The sequence below is a fragment of the Plecotus auritus genome, assembly GCF_963455305.1.
Source record: "Plecotus auritus genome assembly, chromosome: 4".
Taxonomy (NCBI): domain Eukaryota; kingdom Metazoa; phylum Chordata; class Mammalia; order Chiroptera; family Vespertilionidae; genus Plecotus; species Plecotus auritus.
Genome location: NC_137775.1, coordinates 154,334,159 through 154,346,502, shown reverse-complemented (window position 1 = coordinate 154,346,502; position 12,344 = coordinate 154,334,159). Strand labels below are relative to the sequence as shown.

General features: G+C 42.8%; 1 protein-coding gene across 1 annotated transcript in view; it reads right to left on the bottom strand.

Moving 5' to 3' along the window:
- GNAI1 (G protein subunit alpha i1) overlaps positions 1 to 4,105 on the bottom strand; it is an 81,615-nt gene extending 77,510 nt beyond the window's left edge. Inside the window, exon 1 of the mRNA XM_080665763.1 lies at positions 3,658 to 4,105. Coding sequence (XP_080521889.1) covers positions 3,658 to 3,775 — 118 coding nt within the window. The 5' untranslated portion in view covers positions 3,776 to 4,105. The remainder of the gene's footprint in view (positions 1 to 3,657) is intronic.
- Between the last annotated feature and the right edge of the window lie 8,239 nt (positions 4,106 to 12,344).

The window sequence follows — 12,344 nt, the reverse complement described above, 5'->3', positions numbered from 1 at the left end:
TAGGGCAAGTTTAAAGGGAGCGAAAAGGATTAATGATGTAGCTTCTCAAACAGCTGGTTGATGGTAGCAATGGAAAAATATTCACCAAGCATAAGAAATCTAACCCCTCCCCTCATTTTTACTCCACCTATAATATTTAAACCAAGCCAAAAAAGGAGGTAAGGGTGTGGATTTTTATTTGGGTTTTTTAATAAAAACTCAGAGCTTTAAAGTGAAATAACCTATGAAGAATTAACTCATGTAAACTTTACTCTTATATAACCTAATCCCTGATAGCTTTAAAAACTATAAACTAATATTCAATAAGTATTCATATGTACAATACAGTTTCACTGAAACAGTCTTGGCCTACTGATACTGCCCTTGGATGCATAATAAGTTATCCTCAAAGACATAACAATAAAAAAAAGTTTTCCCTGAGACAATGAGCCACATATAATGGAAGGAAAACTGTCCTTATTTTAAATAAATTTATCTGTTTAATAGTGCTATTCTCATACTAAAATCTGAAAACTAAACCTAGAGACTGGAAACACCTAACCCTGACTTAATTTCCTTTAAGTCAATTGGTTAGACTAGTCCTCTCTTTTTATTTTTTTTTATTTTTTTTTTAAATATATTTTATTGATATTTCACAGAGAGGAAGGGAGAGGGATAAAGAGCCAGAAACATCGATGAGAGAGAAACATCGATCAGCCGCCTCCTGCACACCTCCCACTGAGGATGTGCCCGCAACCAAGGTACATGCCCTTGACCGGAATCGAACCCGGGACCCTTCAGTCCCCAGGCCGACGCTCTATCCACTGAGCCAAACCGGTTTCAGCAGTCCTCTCTTTTTAAATGTCGAATTCATTGATCCTAATAAGGATAGTGAAATACCACTGATTAAAAAAAATTATAATAGACACTCAGTACCAAAATCTTTTTACTAATATTGTGCATCTCATACCTGAAACTCTCAACCCAGATGTCTAAAAACATAAGGCATGTCTTAAGAAAAAATGCAATATAATGAACTATTTATTTAATACACTGTTTTATTATTTTTAATACACTGCTTTTAAATGTACATTGGAGGCTTTCTGCTTTAAATTAAAAAAAAACTATTTGATGAGAAAAACAAATTAATTGAAGAGGAAGAAGACCTAATGTAAGTGGAATTGACACTGGTTATAGGTTACCTAGAAACCATTTTATATTTTTAGTTGATTCAGTTGCTGTGCTTTATAGGGAATGATTTCACTGAGCTGCTTACACGCTTTAAACATCCCAAGAACCAAAGGTCAACACTTCACTGCTCAAGTCAAATTAGGGGGAGAAATATTTCCAAAGATTCCAAGAATTAATATTTATGAAATAAGTAAGCCGGCATTCTGTTTACAGGAAGCAGGGAGCTGGAATTCTGGGGGGAAATGGTAGAGTGGGAGTAAGATAAGAAAGGAGGAGCACTAGGCCAACAAGACAGAATTTCTACAGAGAGATGGGAAAAGCAAATGATCAAAGCTAGAAAAAACAGCTAAGGAATTCAGTTACTAAAGATTTTTAAAAATCATTCTGAAATCTTTCTAACATTCCTGGTATGAAGAAAACAAATTCCATAATTTCTTCTGAAAATTGCGACTCTGCTACACCTTACTCATAATTCTCCCTATAATTGGCTGTAGAGATGCAACTTTTGGTTCCACATTACACATTCAACTATATTTAATTGTTAATCTAGAACAGCAGATCTCTGCCAGAGGTTAATTTTTGCCCAGGGGGACATTTGGAGATATCTGGAGATGCTGTCAAGGGTCACAGGTTGAGGGCGCTAATGCTGGCATCTAATGGGGCAGAGGCCAAAGATGCTGCTAAGCAAACTACAATTCACAAGCAGCTTGCAAAACAAAGAATTATCCTGCACAAAATGCCAATAGTGCGAAGGTGGAGAATCACTGATCACTTCTGGATGCAAGCAAAAACCAACTCCCTGGACCTTTAACCTAGGCATCTTTCTCTAATGATATCTAATTAAAGCATGAAACAACACCAGGGGACTCGTTTTTCAATTGCTTTAAACATGGTGGATGGCTGGCTCCCACTAAGAGTCACATTACAATATACTGAGACAATATGATCAGAGCAGGAGTGCAGAAATACAGGGAAAGAACTTTTTAAAATCCTTTTGTTTCACTTTTGAGTCAAGCACAGTTAATTCATAAAAGAAGAACCTACATGTTTCCATATCAAGGTGTTTCTCTTCTTGCTCAATTCACTAAAACTACGCTGACCTTGGCAAAAATCAATATTTCTCATTAATGTAAAAACTTTGGTAAACAGTATTAACTGAGATTTATGTTGGGGGCGAGTGTAAAGAAAGACACCCAGGTCTTTAAAATGCAAAGTTATTTCACAGTTTGCTTGCAAAATGACTCAGATCATTATTACTTTTAGTCATGCCAAGTTTGCTGCCTCTAAGACTACAAGTAATGGAGAGAGAAAAAAAACAACACCATTTTCCTGCAGTCATTAAACCAATGAAATAGAAGCTTACTGAAAACAGGCTTGTGCAATAGTTCTTTCTTTATATTATAACATAAAAATAAAAGCAATCTCTGGGAGTACAAATGATTCTGAGAAATCTATCAGCTTCCTAAAAACTGTTGGTTGTGGGGGGGCAAACAAAAGGAAACCCTAACGCAGATACCTACAAATCTTATGCTGTGAATATGTTCCTAATGTATCCCTCAGTCAAACCCCTTGCTTACTCTTTTTATGTGATCTCCCTTGGAACAACCGGAAAAGACCTCCACACAGCGTTTCACCAAGAGAACAACGCTAAGAACAAATGAAAGCCTTGGCGTTGTACCTGGCAAATCTCATTCATCAGAAACCCTGGCAGCGGAGAGGGAGTCCAGTTGTCCAGCCAGACCCTTCGGTACCTTCACATTCGTTTTCTCGCTCGAGTATCTTATTGGAGCAAATGTTACCCAACTTTAGTGGTTTCCATACCCTCCCCCCAAAAAAAATTAATAAAAATGAAGCATCCAGCGTAGCCTACATTTCCTTAGGCAAATACAATCAGGTAAACATACTCAGTGCTCCTTTAACACTTACTGAGTCGCCATAGGAAGTTAAAAGGAAAGGTACATTTCAATCCCACGGAGGCCCCACAAATGGTGCACTCAGTTCACAAAACGTGGCGCTCTTGACGTGGGAAAATCACAACCGCGACACCGACACCTTGTAAGAAGGGTTTCGGGGTGGAGGGTGTAAGGGCTTTTATGTTCTGGTCACCCATTCATTCCCTTTCATCTTTATAAAGCTGAGCTAACTTGGAAGAAGGGGGCTACTCCCGATCCGCTCCTGGGCCCCCCCCTTGGCAGCGCCCCCCGCGGGGTCCACACCGAGGCACGCGAGGGAAGTGAAGCTCCCGCCCCACCGCCGGCGAGTTCTCACCCGCCAGGAGGAGGGAGGGCGAGGACCGGGAGAGGGGCACCCGCCCAGGCTCTGCAAGGCACCCCACCAGCTCGGAACCATCCCGGGCGCCACAGGGCGCGCCCTCCGCCGCTCGGCACGTCCCCTTCGGGTTTCTGGGCGCCGAGGGGCCCGGCGCGGCCACCGACCCCCGGCTCCCGGGGCGCCCGCGTCCGCCCGCCCCCGCGCCCGGCCCCTCACCGAGCAGCAGCAGCTTGACCTCGCGCGCCGCCTTCTCGCCATCCTCGCGGAGGTTCCGGTCTATCATCTTACTCCGCTCCACCGCCGCCTTGTCCTCGGCGCTCAGCGTACAGCCCATTGTGCCCGGCGCGAGAGCTCGCCGCTCCCTCCAAGTCCCACGCGCTGGCTCGAAGCACAGGTGAACTGTATCCCCGGACGCCGATCCACGCCACCCCCACCCACCTCCTGACCGGGGAGAGGGAGGCCAAGGAGCCAGCAGCCCCGCGCGGCTCTTCCCCACGGCCGGGCTCCGCTCCCGCGTGCCCGAGCGCCCACAAGTCCTAGGTTTCGAGGCTCCGATTCAGCGACTGCCGCCCTCCCACCCGTGGCCGCGCAGCAGCCTCGAGAAGCCCGGCGGAGCTGGCGTCCGCGCCGCCGCGGCCCCGCCTCTGCCCGCCCCGCCCGCCGCGGGACCACTCCCAGGCGCGCGCCCGCGCACGTGCCCTCGGACAGCTCCCCTCGGACGGGCGCGCGCCCCGCGCTGCCGCGGACCCCGGAGCCGAGCATCCGGCGAGGGCCCCCCTTGGCAGCGCCCCCCGAATCCCGTACTGCCCTGCGATCTCCCCTTCCTTGCTCCTTCGGCGGGAGTAGGATCATGTCCCCGCGTTTACTCGCACCCAGGGATCTGTGCGGACCTGCCTGCCGGGTGCGGGTGGGAGAGCAGCCAAAGTTGGAAGCCTAAAGAGCCAGTTCTGGGCGTTCGAACATGCCCAGTTCCGGGAGCCTCCCCAAGGTTTTGGAAATGTAAAACCCCTGTCCGCTGGCCTTTAGGACTGGAGGAAATAGAGGGAGCTGGGAAAGAAATGGAGCCTTGTCAAAAGCAAAGATAGGATTTGTGGGGAACAGAAAAGTCTGGAGGGGGCATAGGAAGTCAACTTTCTTCCTTTTTTCCTTCCTTCCTTGCATCCATCCATCCATCCATCCTGCCCTTCTTCCATCCTCGCATTTCTTTTCACAGAGAACATTTTGAGGGATTTTCTCATAGCCGAAGAAAATGTGAGACAAAGAATCGAAGAGGATATTTTAAAATGACAAGAGGCATAAAACACACCCACACAAACAAATCTACTCCACGCCATAACCGCCCTCGTCTGGGGCCGCATGTAAGCTTCCAAGCCCAGTTTTGAACCAATATTTATGACCATGTTAGTAAATCATAAGCCACTGAGCATGTCATGCCTTTTTGCAGGCCTTAGCTTCCGTGCCCATAAAATGAGATGGAGCTGATCCACACTATCCTCCATCCTTCCAGCTCTAACTGATCTGGGGGAGATAAGCTCTGTGGCTGCAGACATACTTCACGCAACAGCAAATGAATGTGCTCTTTCTTCACCTTCCCCTTGCAGTCATCGCAGGAAATGATTGTTGAAGATGGGGCTGGTAGTAAAGAAAAACATTTTCCTTGATTTATTAAAAATTAGCAAATTGCTCTTCGGTTTACACGTCTCATTTTCTAAAATCTATAAAAACTGTGCTTGAGTTTTCCATGAAGGTAAATAAGGCTGAGCTGATGCTGCAGGCAGAGTAGCGTTAGAATGGGTCACTTAGACCAGGCTTGTGGGCTAGCAGAGATTGTAAGTTTCCTCCTTATTGGCTAGTTCCTTTCCTGTTCTCCTACATTAGCCAAACCTGCTGGGCTCTATACATGCAATTTCAAAAACTACCACAACTTTTTCTGTGCAATTTTGTATTATAACAACAGAAAAGAGCAAGCCTTAAATAGTATGCAATCACCTTGGGCTTGGACATGTGATTTTGGTTGGAGACGCAAACATGCAATCCATAGCGGGGTATATTTTGTTTATTTGAGAGGAAAACCCAGCTACAAGAGTTAATATTCACAGTACATAATGGAGGCAATTGTTTTAAAACTGAAACAAACCTAGTTTGTCTGTGAAGAATGACAGAAAGTGTAGGCCAATGTTGGAAGATAGCTTTAAATATTAAGGGGGAGAGTTGAACTTTATACAATATGTACTAAATGTTCCTTGCGTTCTCCTGAGTAGGATTTAAAAAAGAAAATCTCTTACCCAACAAAACAAATGAATTGCTAGTGGTTTATGTTAGCAGCCCAGATATGAGGTAGTAAGAGTCACTTGAATTAATAATTTACATAATTATGATGTTGTAAAATGTGACTCAACAACCCTGTCAAGAAGGTGGAGCAGGTATTATTCACTCATCTATTTTGTAGAGAGTGAAACTGAAATATAGAGGTTAAAAACATCTACTTCACATTAGTGTTTGATTTCCTTCTGGACATCATATTTTTTAAACAACTATATTGAGATAAAATTCACATATCATATAATTTATTTCTTTAAAGTGTACAATTCAATCGCTTTTACTATATTTACAGAGAGGTGTAACCATCATGACAATCAATTCTAGAACATTTTCATCATCCCCAAAAGAAAACCCATACCTCATAGCCATTATCCCTCAATCTTTCCAACCCCTCACCCCCTGAGTTCTAGGCAACCACTAATCTACTTTGTGTCTGTGTAGACATGCTCATTCTAGACATTCTATAGTATGTGGTCTTTTGTGACTGGCTTCTTTCACTTAGCATATGTTTTCAAGGTTCATTCATGTGCACATGTATCAGTATTTAATTTCCTTTTAATGCTCAATAATACTGAGCATCATAATGAGGCAGGATAGTAAGAAGTTAGGAGAATTCCCAGGCAAGTGGCATGGGGAAACTGAAACAAGATAATTAAACAAGGCCAAACAATTTGAACAACTTACAGACAGCTAGTGAATCGCCGGACCTTATCTTCCCTAACCAAGGACACTTGAGAGCAAATGGTTTATATCCCCACCCCTAACCAGAGAAGATAGAGCTTAAATCACATTGGTTTGGGAGATAGAGAACAGAGACACAATTAATACCATTTGTTTCAGCTAAACCCAAGGATGCGTGAAGTCACTCATCCTTTTGTTAGGGGAACAAATAACAAAAACCTGATTAGGGCCAGACAGCCCCAAGATAAAAATAAAACAGTAACACAATAATCCCAAACTCTCCTATATGCTCATTTTGATGCATCAGCATATTTAAAATGTATGAATATTCTGCTGAAAACCTTCCCTAAGATTTTCGCCCCCAGAAGAGAGAGAAAACCCTCAGGACAAAAGATATCATTGTGGATTTGCTTTTAGAGCATACTCATATCCCTTCTCAGATGTGAACTTTTTACTTCCTCCTAAACTCTAAGAGTCCCCAGGAGACTTACAACCAGGGGAGCAGCGGGCAGCAGCAGCTCCTCCTGGGCTTACCCTCTGATCCTGTCTCTAAGGCCTCTTCTTTCTCTGACTTTCAACGGCAGCCCCACCTTAGCTCACTTCTTTCACTGTGACTTTCCAGCGAGGTAACAGCCGCCCCACCTTGGCTCACTTTTTTCCTATAATGTTTCTAGGGAGCATCGCCCAGGCTCTCTCCTGATGCTTCTTCTACCCAAAAAAGTCCTTCTTTTGTTTCACTGTCCCCAGCGTTAATAAACATACTCGTAAAATCACTTGGACCCCAGTCCCTGTCCGGTAACAGTAAGTCAGAGAGTTAGGGACATATGTTAAAAGATAAATTGGGACACATTCAGCTGAGAGTATCTAAGTCTTAAAGTAACTCCAGTGTCATAAGGAATAACTGAACATTTGGGGTTATTTAATATAGGAATAAGAGAAGATACAAAGTGACATGATAGCTATTTCCAAGTGACTGAAGAGATATAAATCAGAGGGAATATACAGTTTCTGTCTGGATTCAAGGTGGCAGATTCAGAAATATTGGAAGAAACCTAGTGGGAACAAATTTTACCTTGCTGTGAGGAAAAATGATGTACAACTCCCCCCAAAGAGAATGGGGAATCTCAGAAATGCATTCATTCTTGGCTCAGATATAAAAATCTAGACTGGATGATCACATATTGGGGGAAAATCCAGAGATAGATGAACTTTTAGAATCCCCTTCAATCTTGAGATTCTATATTATTCAGAAGTCAATGGGATTAGTGTCAGAACTGAGGTTAAAATTCAGAAATTCCTCTGGCCTTCAAATGTATCCCTACTTGTCCTTCATCAGACAAACAAGCAAACAAGCACAAGTGAGAAGGAGAGTGTATCTGAGATTTGTTGGCTTAGTGTGTTGATAGATTAGTGTGGCAATCAGGAGGAACCAAGGAAGAAGATAAAATCGGGACAACCACACACACACACACACACACACACACACACACACACATGGTATCAGAAGGATAGTGTGTATATTGGGCTGGATAAGTTGGAGGCAGATGTGGCAGGTATATGGATACCTCTCCATGGTCTACATTGAGGTTTTTGCTTTCTAAATAAGAAGGAGAGGGTTTGGTTTGGGGAGAGGCTAGGAATAATTAGGAGAATAGAGCACCTCGCGTGGCATCTGTACCATTCTATATTTATAGATATAAGAGCCCAAACCAAAACCATTTTGTGAGATTCTGGAAAAAGATTGAAAACCCAAAATCCATTGAATTATCACTAAGAGACTTTATAAGACAAGCAGCACTCTGAGTGTGCAGCACTCTTTGAGTGGGACAGAGATAATGTAGAGGCCATCGTCCCTGCATGGAACGTACCACCACTCAGCACCAAAGCACTGATGGACTGAACGCATCCAGAGACAGAACTTTGGGTATGGACATCTGTATCTTCCTGATGGGCATTGAGCCATTGGCAATAGGCTCCTTGAAGTAGCTTCATAGACTGTGACCATGACAAAAGGGAACTGGAAAAGAAGTAGAAAAACATGGAGGATATGACTTCAACCAACAGTGACTTCACCAACAGACTGGTTTGTGAGCGCCTGTGAATGTGATGCCATGTTGATGGACTCTCAGAAACATTTGGAGAACATTTTTGAGAGGCTTAATTTCCTGCTGAAGCAGGTAGTTCTTGAAGTCATTGTGGATGAGGCCAGGGGGCATTGAGGAATATAATAGTGTGCTCCCCCTGTTGCAAATCTCCTGGGACCTTTAGAGTTTGGGAGAAAGGAAGTAAAAAGTTCATGCCTGAGAATGGGGCACCAGTGTGTTCTACAGGGCGCCCACACCAGGTCTTTGTCTTGAGGGTTTTATTTCTCTCCTATGGGTGAGAATCTTAGGGAAGGGTTTCAGCAGAATATTTATCAGCTTTCCAAGCATGTTTTTAATATGCTAATGAACCATAATGAGTGCATAGGGGAGTTTAGGATTATTCTTTGGTCTGCATTACTGTCACTTTTATCTTGGGTCTGTCTGGCTCTAATCAGGTTTTTGTTATTTGTTCCCCTGACTTCATTCATCCTTGGGTTTAGCTGGCACAAAGAGCATTCATTGGGTCTATGTTCTCTATCTCCCTGACTAGGGTGATTTAACCCAAGTAATTTCTGGTTAGGGAGGAGAAGTATAAACCATTTGCTCTCAGGTGTCCTTGGACTAATGGACTGCAACTCCCCTGATGCTGTACTAGACCTGTCTCCTGCATGGAAAGCAATTTCTGGATACCAGCTTTGCTTCTAGCTTTACAGAAACCCCAGTTACACGTCTGTGGCTGGACTAAGGGAAATGAGACAATACAAACACAGATATTTAATTCCACACAAATAAAAATCACTGGTTCTCCCATGTGAGGCTCAGAAAATTATTTTTCGCGGGATGTCGTAAGAACTCCACCCCCAGCAGTACCCAGTGGGGAAGAGGACCCCGAATTTTCTCCGGTAACAGTAGGAGATGAGAGAGATGAGGGCTGCAAGGTAGTCAGGAGCTAGATCCCATAGAGCTATGCAGGTCATGCTATGGTAATCAAAATTTATTCTAAATTGGAATGTGCAAGCTTCAGTTTATTCCTGAAAATTGGATATATCAGCAGAAGGGTGGTGATAATTAAATAACATTATGCATAACCCAGTGCCTGGTGTATTGTGTGCTCATAATATATTTTTGTGACTTCTATCTGCCTTATCTTTTCATGGTTCTCAAACTTCCTACTTTTCTTTTGGAGAATAAGCCAAAGAATGAGAGCATACCTTTCTTTTCCTCTCCCATTTTTGTTAGGCTACCAAAATTTCAGAAATGCTGTTCGAATAAATGATCAAGCAGACCTTGGGCCAAGCCTCGAGCGTAGGCTAGTTTCTCAAGGAAAGAGCTACCTGGCTTTATTAGTGTCTATGTGTTTTCTTTTTTGTTTTGTTTTCTTCTACTATATTGGATTAAAAAATAGCTATCTTGACACCTCCCCCTCAGTGTGTGCTTCCTGCTGGCTCAGCTGGTTTTCTTTCACTGTAGCTCTCTGTTTAAGCTGTGAAACTGACATTTGTGTCTCTTGTTCAGCTCAGCAGGATCTGCAACAGCAGGATTGATTGATCCAGGACTGGGTTGGCAGCCAGGCCAGAGGGACTCAGAGAAGCACTGAGTGCTTTCCTGTGTTAATTACAGTTATTGGCAATAGTATTCTGAAGAATGATAGTAATGAATTTAGCAAGCATGTGTTGACTATCAAGACTTTATTAGGCTTTGTATGGATTAGGGGCTAAAAGGGACAACATATGTTTTATATTAGTTCTTAAGAACTCTTTGTAAGAGTTCAAGGTTAGCAAATGGGGGGAAAAAAGTCACATTTGAGGAGCTTTAAGACATGAAATGATCTGGATTTCCACATACCCAACCACAGCAGCACACAAAATGGAGAGTCAAATGCTGCAGATCAGATCCTTAATGTCCTATGAGGAAAGTGACTGGGGCAAAATGTATGCACTGGCAGAGGATTTTTGGTCACCCTTCCTTGTGCCTGGCCTGTCCCTGCCCCCTTATTCCAAGCTTATTGGTACTCTCCCCCTAATACACAGAGAAATACATTAAATAATTCATAGGCCAGAGACCTAAACACGAAATGCGTTCCAGTACATTGATTTCCTCTTCAAGGCAGGCTCCTGAGCCCATGATCTCCTTGCGTATCCTACTTCTAATCTTGGTGGGATGGGCAGCTGCAGGCAGGGCCCCTGCAGAGTTTCTCTCTACCATTTGCTGCACCAGGGTGGGTAAATGGGCTCAAGGCCTGCCTAAGGCAGGCACACTGTTTTCGCCAGCAAGCCTGAGCATGTTGGCCCACCATTTTTTAATATGTGCTCACTGAGAGGTGTTGCTTAACACTCACACTTCAGCCACAAGTTCATCCTCATCCTTTTATCAGGCTCTACTTGGGATGTGAGGATGCATAGCTACTGGCAGAGAAGAGCTTTGATTCCCAAAGCACTCCTGTCTCTTTCTAAACAGGTCTGTGGGAACTCCTGGATGAGAAAGAGCGCTTCGATTGGCAGGACACTTTCCAAGCATTTCTTGGTCCTGGAAAGGAAAATTTAAAATAATTATCAAGGCTTTGCCTTTATCTTCTAACATTTCTCAAAGCAGAGATGGACAATTGATCTATACTACGAAGTAGAGCCATTAACAATTGTTTTTTCAGCAACAACAGAAAGTTTATTCTGAGAAAAGTAGCTGAACAGTCCAGCTTCTGTAAGATTATTGAGACTCCTTCATATCATAAAGTGGCTGACTCAAGGACATTTTGGATAGCCCAGGAAAACGCTGAAAGGGAAAATGTAGCAATGGAAGAACTGTGATTGCAGTGGGGTCAGTGTTCATTTTGATAGTGATTTCATTGTTCTGAATTTATGCACAAGTATAAGTATAATGTGGGTAGGTTGTTTTAAACGGGGATATAATTCACATATAAAATTCACCCTTTTAAAGTGTACACTTCAGTGCTTTTTAATGCAAGATTGTACAACCATCACCACCAATTCCTAGACATTTTTATCACTCCAAAAAAGAAACCTCATACCCCTGAGCAGTCATTCCCAATTCCCCACTCACCCCAGCCTTTGGTGACTACTAATCTACTTTCTGTCTTTATGGACTTGCCTTTTCTAGACATTTCATATAAATGGGAAAATACAATATATGGCCTTTTGTGTCTGCCTTCTTTAATTTAACTTCATGTTTTCAAGTTTCATCCATGTTGTAGCCTATATCAGTACTTCTTAAATTGCTGAATAATATTATTCCATTGTATGTGTATGTCAAACTTTGTCTTTCCATTAATCAGTTGGTGACATTTGGATTGTTTGCACTTTGGGACTATGTGAATAGTGCTGATATGAGCATTCATATGCAAGTATTTTTATGAATACCTGTTTTTATTTATCTTGGTTGGGCATACACCTAGGAATACAATTGCTGGGTCCAATGGTAACTCTATGTATAACTTTTTGGAGGAAAAGAGGCTGTTTTCAAAAGAGGCTGCAGCATTACATTCCCACCAGTGTCTGAGGGTTGATGTGGTTAGTTCTAGATTAACTACTCAGTTCCACTGCTGAAACCAGACCAGACTTGTGTGACATTGCAATTTCAAAGAGTACAAGAAAAAAAACCAAGAACACTGTGAACTGCATGGTCCTCCATTACAATTTAGTCTTTTCCTCTCACAATTTTAAGACTTACTTTGATGAAACTATTCTTACTCATTAGCAAAGGGCTGTTACCTATCATACCATTGGTCACAATGTAGAAATTCAACTACTACAAAGGTGGGCAAAAGTAGGTTTATAGTTGTGAGTATGCAAAACACAAAGT